The 16,893-nt window shown below is 38.4% G+C and overlaps 1 protein-coding gene across 1 annotated transcript in view; it reads left to right on the top strand.

Moving 5' to 3' along the window:
- The window catches only part of STT3B (STT3 oligosaccharyltransferase complex catalytic subunit B), a 48,090-nt gene extending 31,984 nt beyond the window's left edge, over window positions 1–16,106 (top strand). The window contains exons 7-16 of the mRNA XM_032181333.1: window positions 414–560; window positions 3,101–3,149; window positions 4,679–4,833; window positions 6,537–6,748; window positions 7,529–7,716; window positions 8,206–8,377; window positions 11,196–11,369; window positions 12,392–12,505; window positions 13,601–13,813; window positions 15,854–16,106. Of these exons, the coding sequence (XP_032037224.1) occupies window positions 414–560; window positions 3,101–3,149; window positions 4,679–4,833; window positions 6,537–6,748; window positions 7,529–7,716; window positions 8,206–8,377; window positions 11,196–11,369; window positions 12,392–12,505; window positions 13,601–13,813; window positions 15,854–15,934 (1,505 nt within the window). The 3' untranslated portion in view covers window positions 15,935–16,106. The remainder of the gene's footprint in view (window positions 1–413; window positions 561–3,100; window positions 3,150–4,678; window positions 4,834–6,536; window positions 6,749–7,528; window positions 7,717–8,205; window positions 8,378–11,195; window positions 11,370–12,391; window positions 12,506–13,600; window positions 13,814–15,853) is intronic.
- The last annotated feature ends 787 nt before the right edge of the window (window positions 16,107–16,893 follow it).

Genomic DNA, 16,893 nt, shown 5'->3' on the forward strand with positions numbered 1-16,893 from the left:
TGCAACTCATTACTTAAGCTAGCCAAGAGCCGTATCTTATTTTTTCAAGATGTCTACGTACGTTAAACTGTGCTTTTGAGAAAATAAATGCAATCTAGTTTTCAGGTGATTCTCTCCCTTAACACAGTTTATTTGGGAGCAAAGAGACAGTTGATGTTGGAGTTCTTGATATATAATAAGCAAAGAATGTTTTGGAGAGTAGTTACTTTCTTGCAGTGACTCAGACTATCATCCCTATGAAGTATTAAAGTCTATTTGTCAGAAAGTGATTTCATACTGGCTTTCAGATGTAAGGTTATGTATTAAATGTATTTTTTTTTTTTTGTAATTCAAACATAGCTGAAGTATGCCAGTTGCTTTAATGATTGTTGCTTCTTTTGAGGATTTAAACAAAAACTTTTGTCTGTCTTCAGGTGTTTTTGCATTGCTGCAGGCCTATGCGTTTCTGCAGTATTTGAGAGACAGATTAACAAAGCAAGAATTTCAGACATTGTTCTTCTTGGGTGTCTCCCTGGCCGCTGGTATTGTATTCCTGAGCGTCATCTACTTGACATACACAGGTAAATAAACATGAAAACAGTTTCTCTTAGGAGCAGGTAACTCAGGTGACCAGTTTGGTTTAGTCTAAGTAGATGTTGGCAACCCCACAGCAAACCAATGACCATGTTGCTTTGTTTCTGTTTTTCTTTTCACACAAAAAGTCAGATTGGTATGAGGAACATAACAATAGCAAAAGCATATTATGAAGATAAGCGCAGCTAATCTATTCTAAATAGCATTGATAGGTAAAGATGAGATAGGTTCAAGTATTTCAGAAAGTAACCACATTTCTGTATGACTGCAATTAATGTATGTCTGTGAGTTCTCCTTCTGTGGTTCAGTTTCTGGTCTTCAAGGTAGTTCTACCCAACCTCACAAAAACAAGTTTGCTTTTGCTTGGTTGCAGCCCTCAGATGCCTAACGGCCATATTCTGATTCTATGACATACATCCTTGGTCATCCAGCACTATACTTCCTTCCTGATCTATTTTCATAGATAAATATGTCAGCCATGCCAAAATTGAATTCTGATGGGTATAAATTGTGTGATCGTAACATTACACCTCATTTACTATTCTGTCAGAATATTATTTAAATTATAAAAAAAAAAACTTTTCTGAGATTTAACTTGTTTTTATTTTAACTGAATTATTTCTTGTAATTCATTTTAGAAGTGGATGTATAGATTCAGTGTAGATTTTTCTGGTATCAGTCGTTTAACATTTTGGACTATTTAATTGGAGTTTTATTTTTGTTATTTATGGTACCATTATTCCAAAAGAATATTTAACATCTATATTTGGCTGAAAGTCTTCCAAAACTTGATGGTTTGAAATTTGCTTTTCAGTATGTATGAGCAGGTCCTACTAATATTTTGTGAAATTTTTCAGACTGGCATATTAAGACAAAATTTGGCTCCTAATTTCGATACATAGAAAAATACGTCTTCTGTTGCATTTCTTAGGAAGTGTTAATATCGATTTTTGAAATTCACTGATAGTATCACTGCTTCACCAGACAGAACAAATCTGGTTCCCTCAGCTTTTCCTGGTGCACTGTGTGATCTAGACCCCTGGCCATCTCACAGCACTCAGCTCCGTCTCTTATTTTCTTAATAATCCTCCAGCAGCAGGGTACAGCACCTGGAAGAAGGAGGTTAACGTTCTGGATGGAAGTTCTGTCTGCCATAAGGCTTGTCAGTTATTCTCAATTTAGCACAGTTCACTGTTTTGGCCTCTGCAATATTTTTATGTTTTACTAGCCAGCCACCAATGGGACACCAAGCTGCCCAGTGCTATTTTGAGCTTGTCAGTACCGTCAATTTTCAACACATTGAATTGCTGTTTGCCCAGCCCATTCTTCTTCAGCTTACAGATGAGAAATTAGGAAAATGTCTTAAAAGCATTTAATGATGTAATTCAGGATGCTGTGCTTCACAGACTTTCTAGGGACTCAGGTTACTGGCCTGGAGTTCCCCGGATACTCCTTACCTTTCCTAGAGGTGTAGCATTAGGCACTTCCAGGCAACAAGGGCCTTAGCACCCTGATCAAGGTCATGGGTAGTTACCACATCAGCCAATTCTTTCAGCACTCTCAAGAGAATCCCATCTGGTCTTGTGTTTTGGATACATCCAGAGATGACCATAACCAGCTAGTTCACATCTGCTAGCATAGCCTCCTTACTTGTGCATGCAACTGGTTGGGAGTAAGCTTTGCGTCTGAAGCCTGAAAGGAAAAATACATCATAGAGCATTAAACACAACATTTAAATGTCTAAACTAGGTATTAAAAAAAAGTCAAATGATACCATTTGTAAATATCAAAGTGAAGACTTACTGCATCATGCACAAAGGCTTAGATAGTAAGTACAAGGATTCAACTTTTTCTTGTTTAAGCTTGTCTATATCTGTATGTAGAGAGAGCTGAAACAGTTGCAAGGCAAGTAGAAATTAAAGAAGAATCTTATGGATAACTTCAGGTTTTATCTGTCGTCTTATCGTGATGATATTTATATATTTCTTTCATCTTGTGATATTAAAATATCTTACAGCTTTGTTTTGTTTTTGTGTTTGTTTGTGTTTTTTTTTAAAGTAAAGCTTATCAGCTTGTCAAGTAGTATTCCACGCCACCTGTAGATGTATCAGAAGAAAAACAATATGAAACAAGCATTTAGTTGTGTATTAGTGTTTTGGCCATAGGTCATTCCCAGTTCTCTGCTTAGTAATTTGAGAAGAAGTAAATACTTTCTTATCAGTTGTTTCCTTCTTATAGTTCTTTTAGAGTATAAGTTGCTATCTGTCATTCTCTGAGAAATATTTTAATTATTTTGCATCACTTTGATTCCTGGAGGTGTGTATGTCTGATAATGAACTAGTACAGTACAAAACTAAGTTCATGGTTAGTAGACTTCATCAGCTACCTGATGCAGTAGGTCTCATATACTACAAACTTAATGAAATTTCTTGTGGTATTTAGTTTTGTGCTATAATTTAAAGGTGTAATATATATATATTGCATTTAAATATCTAAGCAGCAAAATTTTTCCCCTCCTCTTTTTCAGGTTATATTGCTCCTTGGAGTGGCAGATTTTATTCTTTGTGGGACACCGGGTAAGTAGGGATAAAGGATATAAGCATGAGCTATCAATAGAATTCTACTGAAAACTAATGGTTTTTTTTTTGCTCTCCTCATTCTCAAATCGATTTAGTATTTAAGTCAAGGAGAATATGTGGGATTTTGATCAGTTACCTAAAGAGAGCATGTGTAGTAACTGTTCCGTGATCTTTGCAACCATTTTACCTTCATCACTAATTTGTTTGCTAAATTTCTTGCTTCTTTGGAAGTCTTTGAGTATCTTAATCATATGTTTGTCTATACAAAACAGCAGTGCTTTTCAGCATAGAATAACCAAAAGTTGTATCAACACTTGAGGACACGTTTAAAAATTACTAAGAGCCTTAAACTTCTGCTTTTTTCATTGCACAACATTGCACAAAGTCACGAAGATGTTACACATGATCTTGCATGTTGCCTGTTTATTATTTTCATAAATCTGTTTTGTGTATACAGATGTCTACTCTGAACAATTTTGGTTTATTCGTGTATGGTTTTGTGAATAACTCTTCTGCTTTAGTTAACATTTAAAAATCCAGCATTCAGTTCGTTAGCCAGACACTTAATGTAGAATATTTATCTGCAAAATACTTTGTTTTATTCAAGTGTTTAAGATGAATTTTAATTGGTAGATTTTTAAAAACAGGGATAGGAGAACTTCAGACTTTTCTAGTTCTTTTTTTCCCTCAGGCTCCTTAGCCCAGCTCATACAGGATTCTTTACCAACCCTGTAATAAATGTAGTAGAATAGGTGTCAGTAAGGAAGCCTCAAATTTATTTGAAAACCACATAGATGTTCCCTGCCTATAGATGAAATGGCCTGCACTTACATATGGTGTGTATGTGTGTGTATGTGTATATAAATACATATATGTATACACACACAAAGATTAAACTTTTGAGGGCTTGTCTACATTAGAAAGTCAATATTGTGTTTAAAACACATCAGTGCAGTTCTGAATGAGGCCTAGGTCTCAGTGAAGAAGGACATTTGTTTGATACCTCACTGTTTGGCCATACAACTCCCCAGATGAGGCCTGTGTGCATAGCTGTCTTTTAATATAGTTTTGTCCTTGTCCTCACTCAGTGTCCAGCATGCTGTTTAGTTGACCTGTAATTCCAAGTGTAGACAAGGCCTGACTGACAGTATCTGAGAGAACGTGGGGGCGTCACTAACTGGCCTGGGATTTAATCCTTCAACTTGACATACTAGGCAAATGAAGGTGTTTTGTGCAGAGGAGAGTATTTGAAATACAATATTGAAATCCTAGGAAATTTTCTGGTGTGGATAACTGGCCCTACAAAATATAATGATGGTTTCCATAGCTGTATGTTTTCATTCTGGTGAATAAGACATGGGAACGTTTTTTGATATAAAAGTTTCATCAGGTTTCTGCTAAATAGAGCATTTAACCTTTTACATTGAAATGCTTCCTTTGAAATGAATTTCAGAACTCCTAATGTTTACAGGTGTTAATAACTTTCTCTCTTCAAAATAATTTGAACTGAATTTTTTTTAAAAAAGGTATGCGAAAATTCACATCCCGATCATTGCCTCTGTGTCTGAGCATCAGCCTACAACATGGGTTTCCTTCTTTTTTGATCTGCATATTCTCGTGTGTACTTTCCCAGCAGGGCTGTGGTTCTGTATCAAAAACATCAATGATGAAAGAGTCTTTGGTAAGAGCAAATATTTAAAAATCGTTTTGAAAACTCTTGTCTTCGACTTGATTCTATTTTGTTTGTTTGCTCCAAGCTGGTGTATGACATGTTCTAGAAAAGGTTTAAACATGATGTGTTTAAAGGTGAATGTTACAAGTTGCCTGCACCTAGCAGGATTTAAAACCATCCATAAAAAATGCAGTTCATACAGAGATGGGTGGATCGGTGATGGAGCCTTATCAAGAGAGGTGGGATTTGTCACTGTGGCTCTTGGAGGTGCATGTTCTTCCACACGCTGATCTCACAAGCCATGAGTGGAGGTACAGTTTCACAGCACAGCCAGGTGAACAGCTCGGTGCAGCAGCAAAGGGGAGATCCTTCCCCACGCAGGCTGCAAGGCACCCGATTTGTCCCTAGGTATTCTTCTGGCTCTCATCCCACCACAGATGATGATTCAAAATGAATTTTCTTTCCAGATTTTCAGCTAGTTTAGTGAGCTGGACCATTTGGTGTGGAGCAAGTGCTAGATAAGGTGCAAGCCTAAGCACAGGAACGGGGTCTCCCTGTGTCAGTGACAACAAATTTATTTGTATGAAGCTTTCCTTTGACGGCAGACTTCTAAGACTATGAGTGAGGCTTCTAAGGATGTGACTTGGAGTTGTAGCCCAAAAGGAGTGAAGATCACACGGTCTTGCACTTCTGTGGCAATAGGAGGCTCTAGTCATATACAGCTGCCTCTTTAGATTACCCCATTGGCAATGGGAACATCGGTGTTAAATCCCATGATTTTAGAGTATTTTATGCTCTTTTGCTTGCAGTAAAGACCAGTGCTGGGGAACCCCTTTCAGCCTCCTACTGCTGCACCATATATTTAAGTCAGCTTAAAGAGACCTATAAGTGAGAACGGAGAGCCGTACTACTTCGCCACAAAGTGCAAAATATTTATGCAATGTAATCTGATAAACCAATCCCCTTTGATTTCCATGGCAAATCTTTCACAGAAGCTAGTTTGCAAACTAGCAATAACCACTATTTCTTGAACAATAGATATTCCTAATGAATGCATGCAGGTTGTTGTTTGTTTTTTCCTCCTATGAAAAGTGTTGTGAATAATCCTGCTATCCTGAAAATCTTGGGTTTTGTGGTGGTATTTTTTTTAATACTATCCAGGATAACTCGCTTCAGAATAGGCTTCACAGTATCACCTTATGTCTGTATGTTGTTATAATGTAGACAAGCCCCCAATTTGTTCAGATATCTCTAATTTAAATTAAAATTTGGTACTTATATGAGATTCTAACACTAACTCTTTGGTTTTACAGATTTAATAACTTGTTGGGCCTAGGGCTATTTGGTCTTTCTAACCAAATGAAACTACCTATTATTCCCATACTGTTTTTGGCGTGATATTAAATTTCACTAATAATGTATCTTCTGATGCATTATTAATGAATATGAAAGTGTGGTTGTGTTATGGTTAATAGTTGTCAAGATGAATTTCAGAAAGGGTTTGAGGCTCAAAAGGCGTAAGCATTAATTGAACTGTTATCTCCATAAATGAAAAAGCAATGCAATGCAAGATGCATGTTCAAGTCGTTATAGACGCAGATGCTCAGCCCACTTCTAAAAACAGTTGTATGGTGAGCAGCCTGTATGTGTGCAGTCACAGTGATTGTTACTTTCTAAATGTCATCAGTAGGTGTTTCTTTTCCCCTCTGCAGTTGCTCTGTATGCAATCAGTGCCGTTTACTTTGCCGGCGTGATGGTTCGTCTGATGCTCACTTTGACTCCAGTGGTCTGTATGCTGTCTGCAATTGCCTTCTCTAATGTCTTTGAGCGTTATTTGGGTGATGATATGAAGAGGGAAAATCCACCAATAGAGGACAGCAGCGATGAGGATGACAAAAGGAACCCTGGCAACCTGTATGATAAGGTGAGGGGATATTTAAAATTCCGCTAAAGGTCTGAATTACTAGCACTGAAATACAGAATAAGTGTTGAGGTTCTCCAGTAAGCTCTAAGTGATGTCCTGAAAGAAAATCAGTGTCAGCATAGAAGTGGTTGCTTGTAGCTTATCAGTGATGAGCCTTTAACAAAAAGGAAGTCTGTAGTGCTGACCCAGCTTGCCAGAGTGATGGCAGACAGCTGATTGCTCTCTTTAACTAGTTTTAGCAGTTCTGCATCACTGAATGTTTGTTTCCTTCTTGTATTTCCTCTAAGGTGAGGTGAAATTAAAGAATAATATATTTTATGGAAAGGTATTTCTGTACCTAAACTTGTGTACTCTCCTGTTCCTGAAGAAAATGGTGTTAGCGATTCTTGTTTTTATTTTAGGCTTTGTTACATGAACTCTGACAATGCACGAGCCCTGGGTTTCCCCCTTTTCCTCACTACAAACATCTGTGTCCTGCTGTCTTCCACTCTGCCTTATAAACGGGCATCATCAGACTAAGCCAAATTAAATCATGCAGTAGCCCTCATGTAATAGATTTTTTTTCTCCTAAATGGATTATTGGGGAATAATCCATTTGTACAACTTGCTGGATTGTCAGAATATTCTTGTGCATACGTAGTTAATTTACTTTACAACTCGGTCTATTTTTATAGTATTCCATAGCAGTTATGAAGTGCATGTTGTGAAGAAAAAGGTATTTCAGTTCCGTTGCCACGGATGATTAAAGTTGCCCTAACAGCTATGTTTGTGTTTGTTTAGGCAGGCAAAGTGAGAAAACACGTATCTGAACAGGAAAAAACAGAAGAAGGACTGGGTCCTAATATCAAAAACATTGTTACTATGCTGATGCTGATGTTGTTGATGATGTTTGCGGTGCACTGTACCTGGGTAACAAGCAATGCGTACTCCAGCCCTAGCGTTGTTCTCGCTTCCTATAACCATGATGGGTGAGTAAGGTCACAGGTTTGAAAAATAATTTAAGGGCAAAAGTATTTCTAGTTCCTTTGCATTTGTAATCTGCTTTGCTGCTTTCTAATTATTATTAAGGCAGAATTGTCACCTGAATAAAAACTCTTAATAGTCCACTTCTCAAAAATATATCCAATTTAAGAAAATATTTAATGTGAATACATAAAAGTAATCCTATCCAAACCCAATGAACATGATAATTAAAGAAAGAAAAAAAGTATTTCAGTCATAAAACCTGTTTATGGATATATGTTCAACTGGAAATGCATTTAGTCACATCTTTAAAAGCAGTTTCAGCTTCGGGCCATTCAGCTGTCAAACTTCTGAGTGCAAACTGGTGACAGAACCCCTCAAAGGAAGTTGAGCACATAAGAAGATCTTAATTTGTGAGCCAAGATTTATCATGTTGCAGTCAATCTGTTGCCAGCATTTATATCGATGTGAATAAAATGAACTCTGTTTTCCAGCACTCGGAATATCCTGGATGACTTCAGGGAAGCCTACTACTGGCTGAGACAAAACACAGATGAGCACGCCAGGGTAATGTCGTGGTGGGACTATGGTTATCAGATAGCAGGGATGGCCAACCGCACAACGCTGGTTGATAACAACACCTGGAACAACAGCCACATTGCTCTGGTAAGGATGGCAGCTTTCTGCGGAAGCACAGAAACATTTACATTTCAGTCAAGCATGAAATTGTAAATGTCAGTTGATAGATAGTATGGTATTAAAAAAAAATCCCATGGAGAGGGAAACAGGTGGAAGGAACAGGGCTGTTTTGGCATCTCCTAGAACTCTGTTATAAAGATTGGTTTGGGGGTGGAGGGGATTGATTCTCCTTTTGGGTTCTCCATTTTGTTTTCTGGGAGTTTCCAGAACTTCACTTCTGTTTCTCTTCTTTTCTTTGTGGGAGGATAGATAGCACCAAATCATGTAACCAGTCCCCCCATGCTTAGTACTAGACCAGCACGATCCAAATATAGATCATTTCAGTTCAGCAGTGCCTTTGCTGACTGGATTTTGAATGGCACTATGAAAAGTGACCAGATTAAATGCATTTTTAGGTGTCTTGAGAATTTGAGAAAGTTTGAGTAGCAGTGCAAGTGTTGTAGACTGGATGTGATTGTCCCCTCAAATATGCAGGTAGATAAAACATCCAACTTTTAATTTCTTTCATTCAACTCACATAGCTCTGTGTTGTTGTCTACTCTATAGATAGCTCTGTTTTGCTGTTGTCAGTGTCTGTAGTGCAGATGTTAGGTATAAATCCCTAAGATGTTAGGTATAAATCCCTAATTTCCCCCAGGGCTCGGTCCTGGGGCCGGTCCTCTTTAATATCTTCATTGATGATCTGGACGAGGGCATCGAGTGCACCCTCAGTAAGTTCGCAGATGACACCAAGTTAGGTGCGTGTGTCGATCTGCTTGAGGGTAGGAAAGCTCTGCAGGAGGATCTGGATAGGCTGCACGGATGGGCTGAGGTCAACTGCATGAAGTTCAACAAGGCCAAGTGCCGGGTCCTGCACCTGGGGCGCAATAACCCCAAGCAGAGCTACAGACTGGGAGAGGAATGGTTGGAGAGCTGCCAGGCAGAGAAGGACCTGGGAGTGATGGTGGATAGTCGGCTGAATATGAGCCAGCAGTGTGCTCAGGTGGCCAAGAAGGCCAACGGCATCCTGGCTTGTATCAGGAACAGCGTGACCAGCAGGGCTAGGGAGGTGATCGTCCCCCTGTACTCGGCTCTGGTGATCCCTCACCTCGAGTACTGTGTTCAGTTTTGGGCCCCTCGCTACAAGAAGGACATCGAGGTGCTTGAGCGGGTGCAGAGAAGGGCGACGAAGCTGGTGAGGGGCCTGGAGAACAAGTCCTACGAGGAGTGGCTGAGGGAGCTGGGCTTGTTCAGCCTGGAGAAGAGGAGGCTCAGGGGTGACCTTATCGCTCTCTATGGGTACCTCAAGGGAGGCTGTAGCGAGGTGGGGGTTGGCCTGTTCTCCCACGTGCCTGGTGACAGGACGAGGGGGAATGGGCTTAAGTTGAGCCAGGGGAGTTTTAGGTTAGATGTTAGGAAGAACTTCTTTACTGAAAGGCTTGTGAGGCATTGGAACAGGCTGCCCAGGGAAGTGGTGGAGTCACCATCCCTGGAAGTCTTCAAAAGACGTTTAGATGTAGAGCTTAGGGATATGGTTTAGTGGGGACTGCTAGCGTTAGGTCAGAGGTTGGACTCGATGATCTTGAGGTCTCTTCCAACCTAGAAATTCTGTGATTCTGTGAAATCAGGCAGTCCCAGTAGGGCAAGGCCTATCAGGTGAATAGAGTGACCGTATTCAGGTGAATAGAGACACCTGCATTTCGTAAGCACAGTAACCATGCAGGCTACAGCAGCTAGTAATAATGGTTTTTAATAAAGAATTCTCTCCAGCACGGCTGCTGCCACTGTTAGCTTCCATTTCTGAAGAATGGGAAACAAGCAGTGAGTGTGTTTTGTGGCAAATATCTGAACTTTTGTTCTGAATGAGGCAGTGCCCTGAAATATTTGCCAGCTGACTTCGTCCTGCACAAGAATAGAAATCTGACGAATAACTTCACATCGATTAGGCCAATGGCCAAGAAATTGAGGTTCTCTATCTTTTTGACAGATTGCAGCATAAGCTTAGTATTTTCTAATTAAGTTCGTGAGTTAACTGAATGTTACCAGTTTGGATGCAAAATTATTTATGTTGTAGTTACGGCCTCCTACTGCAGTGAGACATTATTATACTTTAAGAAATTCAATGGCAAACAGAACTACGAAACTGATGCCAGTTCCTGACCTAAGTGAATTCTTAGTGTGGAAAATGACCGTTTTGGAAGAGGTTTTAGATGCAGCTTTAAAAAGATTTTCAAGGCCAAAACATTGGTTTGCCAATGTATGCTTTTAACTCAAGCATAGCTCTATTCAGATGTTTTCTCTGTATAAACTTTCCCTAAATTCAACACCGCTGAGTACAATGCAGCGTGGCTGCATTACTGAAGGAGAAATCAACAAAAGGGAAAAGAAAAAGGGGGGTGAAGGGGAGGAATAAATCAGTAATATTTCAAATAATTTATTCATTTTAGACTGTGTCTAAAGCTTTGAAAATAATTTGTAATTAAGTGTTTTCTGCCATACTGACTTTTTGGCAATACAGCTGTGACTTGAAAAATTTGTAGCTGCCACAAAAGAAAAATGATCGTTGTTAGGTTTTACACAGCTCATTTCAACAGGCAGCACTTCTTATGGAGGAGAAAATATTTCTATTTAGGTTGGGCTTTGGGGTTTCCAAATCAAAGCAATGGGTTTTCTTTACCTAGAATGAAAATTTAGGGTCTGCTCGGTAAATATGTATTCTTGGACTTTGATTTTGCAGGCTGTTGATCTGAGAATCTGTGCAATGGGCTCCTATGCAGATACTTAAGCTCTTTTTGCTATGATACAGGTGGGGAAGGCGATGTCCTCAAATGAATCGGCAGCATACGAGATCATGAGAAGCCTGGATGTGGATTACGTTTTGATTATTTTTGGTGGTGTGATTGGCTACTCTGGTGATGATATTAATAAGTTCTTGTGGATGGTGAGAATAGCAGAGGGGGAGCATCCCAAAGATATTCGAGTAAGTGGAAAACTTCGCAGGAACACTGAAGTGTTCCTGGCTACATGTTATTTCTGTGTTTCCATCTCTAGTTTGTTTTTTTTAACCTTTATGTACATTGTTGCCTTTCTGGTAGTACTCATAACAGTGGAAGGAAATCTCCATTTGTCACAATTTCATTTGAAAAACATGCTGGAGGTTGTTTTTCTAGAAGAATAACACTGCAGAGGCCTGTAACCCAGTTTTTATGGCTTTGAAAGACCAATAACCTCAAAAGTCTTTCACCTTTTTGCATGACACTAAAAGTACAGGATATCTTTTGTAAGTCCTCTGTGTGTCTCACTAGGCACTGTCGTATTATTAAAAAAAAAAAGTAGGATCATTCAGAACATTTAAACAGCTGGTATTACAGATTTCTTTAGCTTCTTTCCTACTATTACAGAGTTTGAACTGATAATATTTACTTACACAGAGTTTAAGTAAGTTATTAGAATATCTCAGAGATATGCAAAGCCTAACAAAAACTCCTAGATAATTAGTGCTGGCTTAAGGGAGTCGCCTGCATGAATAGTTTCATCTTGTACTAGATACAAGAACAGCAGAAAATTTTTGTTTTGACACTGCATGTACAAAGTATCCAGTGACAGTGTGTACTTACAATGCAGGGCTTTTCACATTTCTGAAAAAGAAGTTCGGTAGATGTCTAACTTTCACATTTTCAGATTAGTTTTCCAGTAACTGCTTACTGTGAAGTGACAAAATTTGTAGCAAGACTGTAAAGGGGATTTAGGAAAGTTGTTCCATGCAGTTTGGGGTTACAATCAGGTAGTTTGAAACTAGTCTTACCTTTAATGAGCACCATAGCTTTCTGTTTTAAGACTGGCTTGAATCAGCTTTTAAATTGTAGATGTCAATTTAGATTTTTTTAATAAAAATATTTTGTTGTTGTGTTTTCTTTTTCTTTTGTGAGAAGGGAATGAGAAATGACCTTAAATATGGGTTTAGTTTCTCTCAACTCTTTTTATCTTCTTTTATTTTTATAGGAAAGTGATTACTTCACTCCTCAGGGAGAATTCCGGGTAGACAAGGCAGGTTCCCCAACTTTACTGAACTGCCTCATGTATAAAATGTCCTATTACAGATTTGGAGAGATGCAGGTTAGTGCAAAATCTTCAACTGAATCGTAATTAAAATGTCAAAAAACAAATGCTATTTTGATGCATTTTCCATCTTTTAGATTGAGCATTGCTTGTAGTAGCAGAATCAGAGGTAAGAGTCTGCTTTACCAGTTACAACTTCTGCACGTGTTCCACTGCATACAGCCTCTAGCCAAAAGCACTCGTGCTGCTAACCAAGCCTTGTACTTAGCTTTTTGCTGTCCTTTACCTTGCTTCCGATGGGTGTCTTAACTCCATTATGCAGTGCACTCGCTAAAGCTTTAACTCTTCTGCTTTGTTGTTATGAAAGCCAAATGTAAAACTCCCTACAACATAAGTGAAACAGTTAATTGTCAGAAACCACCTGATTTAGTATCTGTCAGAAACTACCTGATTCCTGTCCAAGTCACATCAGTGTATTAAGCAACACGACACTGTATAATAAGGGCAGGGTATAATTCTCTGAGAGAGTTGTCAGTCCCCTTTGGGATCATCAAACACATACATCGCTAAATCTGCCTCGTTTGCATATTTTTTTCTTTTCCCATTCTTCCCTCCACCACCACCCTTTGCCCCAAGGGCTCATCATTTTGATATGTTAGCCAAAGAATCCTTTATTCAGCTAAAACTTTGAGCTTAATTGATCTTATTCTTAACACAGGGATCAAATTTAACTGATAAGCCTGATATGAAACTATTTTAGATTGTACAGAAAATGTGAAATTGCAAACTGTGGTGGTGTAAAAGATCAGCAAGTACATGAGCAGCTGTGCTAAAAAGCTACCATAGGCTGTTGTACCTTGGGTTTTTGCTTGAATAGTTTTATCTCTGAATGTAGAAGTGGTATTTCTGTTCAGACACTAAGTGCTCTCTTCTGCATCGTCTGTAGGAATGAGACTTTTTTATCTTTCTCAATTGTAAAAAAAAAAAATAACTATGAGAGTTTTCTGTGTAGTAATAACCAGTGTAAGGGAAGTGTCATCCTTTGACTAGCCCAGAGGAAATTGTTGCCATGTGGTATGAAGTACAATAGTTTGCAGTGATGCATGTTTTGGGTTATGTCTTCAACTAATATGCAGTCTTTAATCTTTACAGCTGGACTTTCGGACACCTCCAGGATTTGATCGTACACGAAATGCTGAGATTGGAAACAAGGACATTAAATTTAAACATCTGGAGGAAGCCTTTACCTCAGAGCACTGGCTTGTTAGAATATACAAGGTGAAACAACTAGACAACAGGGAGACATTGGATCATAAACTTAGAGTAACCAACATTGTACCGAAACAGAAGTATTTGTCAAAGAAGGTGGGTTCCCAGTGAAGTATTTCAAAGGGGTCAGGAAATGGCAGTTTATTTTTAACAGTGCATCACATAGCTGGTGAATTATGTATTTCCACTAGCCAGAATGTTACGGATACTGTTCATGTTAGTGTCCAATATCAGACCTGCCTGCTGGTAATAATTGTTAATTTACTGTCTGCTTAACTTACGAGCATGTAAAGACACAAGGCTAGATATTTTTTTAGGCAGAATGCTAACTGGAAATAGAGTGTGTCACTGGCTGTTACAACTCCTAAGTCTTCATGTAACTGGAAGTATAATCTCTAAAGTACATCCATTCATGTTTCAGTAACTATGGCTCACTAAGTAAAAAATGTGGAAGTTGCTTTCTGACTTTGTTTGAAAGTAGTGATGCCTAGAAGTTTAAAAATGGTACTTTTGTATGAAATAAATTAAATATGATTTTTTTGTTGATGGAATTTAGTGTCTGGCTGCTTCCTGTTTGAAGTCATCTTAATGTTTTTAACAGTGTTAGTTGTGGTGTGGTTTTTCAGCCTAGTAAGAAAGATTTGTTATCAGGGATGTTTGGGAGAATCTTAGCAGCCCTGTCCTTCACAAAACCTGATTTCTATCTATACTAACATATGTCGCAAAGGGAATTCCAGAATCCTGTCAGAAACAAACATGTAACAAACTAATTTAGTACAGCCAGTAATCTTACGCTGCGTGTCACAGAACTACAAATAGGGAATGTTAGAGGGGACTCCTAATGGTAAAAGTTGTTTGCTTGTTGCAAGCTCATAAAATTTAAGGTATTTGGGAGTTGCCAACAGAGCTAGACTTGCCTTAAAGAGAAATCAGAAGTTTTACTACGCCTATCATACATATACAGTATAACTTCTGATCTGAAATACAGCCTTGCTTTATCTCTTACCAAGGATAGATGCACTGACCACAGTTAAGCTGTGAATGTTTCAGTTCTGTCTAAAGACAGGATAAACACTGACGCTAATTCTGATCCATAGCCAACTCTCGCAGTACCAACCAGCTCTGCTTCCCATTAAGAAATCAGAGGACCAGCAAAGAGCGTGGGGCTAATGGCTAAACTCAGATTTCTTAAGTATGTGCTGAGGGCTCCGTAGTAGCCACAGGTTTTCAACAGTTGCTTCCTTACTGGAAATCCAGTCCATCACTCTTCCCTGTGAAGGGTGACATTGCTCAAACTCAGAGAAGTAACACTGTCTGAGTATTGTGTATTAGTTTGTGTCACACTTTAAAATATTATATTATTATTTTTTAGTAAAAAGGGGGAAAAAAAGTCATATTTAATTGACATATCAGAGCCTGCTGGTAGACACAGCAAATTGCAGCAGGTGTGGGAGTTGCCTACTTTCTGACATGTGGCAGACACTACCATTCAGCCTGTCAGGAGCTAAAACTGTATTTATGCAACTTTGAATTTAATATTAGTGAAGACTAACATTAACATTTTCCCCCATTAACACCTTAAAAAAATAAAAAAAAAGAGGAATCTAAAATCCACTGATAACAACACAAGCGCAGAAAGAGCTAACTAACCTACAGCCAGCAGAGGACTAACGACTAAAATGTGACTGTTCAATTTCTCTTACATCTTGAAAAATCTGTTTCAAGCAAATATTACTGTCTAGCTCGCTAACTTCTAAAGAGAATCAAATAGTGCAAAAAGATATAAGAAGGGATTTCCAAACAAAACTAATGCTATCACTTCTGCTCTTTGGCCTACTTGAGCTTTATCTTGTTGGTTAATTATTAATTCTGCCTCAGCACAAGCTTTGAAAATAAATCTACATATCTGGTATATGGGGCTTGCAAAAGTACAGCCTGTATGAAAGCAAATGTTGGGCATGAATTAACAATCCCAACTTTAAAAATAATAAGTGGATAATACCTAGTTGAGGATTTACCCGTTAAGCTCTTTAAAAATAAATCTAAAGAAAGATCAGGCGTTGCAATGCACAGTAGTAAAAACGCGGTCAAGACTAAATCATTAACTAATACATTGTATTCTGTTTTTCTTTTTAGACCTCCAAAAGGAAGCGTGGCTACATTAAGAATAAACTAATTTTAAAGAAAGGCAAGAGACCCAACAGGAAGACAGTTTAAATACACTGTTCTGATCGCTAATACGAAGCAGTTGTCCTTGAGATAACCAGTCTTTGCCTTTAGCTCGAGTCATGTTTCACAGCAACATGAGGGTACAGAACCATCATTGGTCCAGATTATTGTACAAAATTTTTCAGGCAATGTCTGATTAAAAATATTGGCTTATTGAGAACAGCTGTTTTAGATTTGTAATGTGAAGCAAGACAGAGCTGCTATACAAGTCTAGCAGCATTTTTTTTATTGGTACATATTATCCTTCAAATCTGTTGAGAATTTGGACTGACTGCACCAAAGAACCCTGTAATTTGGTCCTTGGCACATGCATACTTGTCAATCTTTTTTGGAAAACACTGTTCAGCTGAATAGCAGCAGTATGTTAACTGGAATGGTCAAATCTAAAATGACTTGTTTTCAGCAATTAAGAGGAAATAGAGCTGTCTTTGGAATTAAACGTTCAGAATAAGTTACTCCCGCTATTACTTTGCTATGGTTTCTTTAAATGTCCTTTTACTCTTGCTGCAGGCTGGTTTTGATCTGGAGTGTAAGAAGCAAAGCTGCAGTTTCCACAGGAGCTGACAGGACATATCAATTGGGTGACAGCTCAGATGGGACAAGCTGCTTTTGTTTCATACGTGATTGCAGTATTGCTGCCTTACACTATCACTTCATAAGGTAGACAAGGCTAATCTTGCACATTGTAGATACAAGGGCTAAATTTGTATCCTGAAAGATCCGAAATGACAGTAATGAATGCTATAGTAATGTATAACTGAGCACCATACAGTGGCTGGTGCTTCAGAACAGAAATTAAACTATTTTAGGTAAATGTTTACATTGATAAAACAAGTATAGCCTATTTAAGGAAAAAAAAAAAAAAAAGGTTGACAGGTATACAAAACCCCTTTTCTGTGGCTATCCGTAGTAGAGGGTTTGCAAACCTCTTCCCCCTCTCACTGCCT

The sequence above is a fragment of the Aythya fuligula genome, chromosome 2 (assembly GCF_009819795.1).
Source record: "Aythya fuligula isolate bAytFul2 chromosome 2, bAytFul2.pri, whole genome shotgun sequence".
In the NCBI taxonomy this organism is placed as follows: domain Eukaryota; kingdom Metazoa; phylum Chordata; class Aves; order Anseriformes; family Anatidae; genus Aythya; species Aythya fuligula.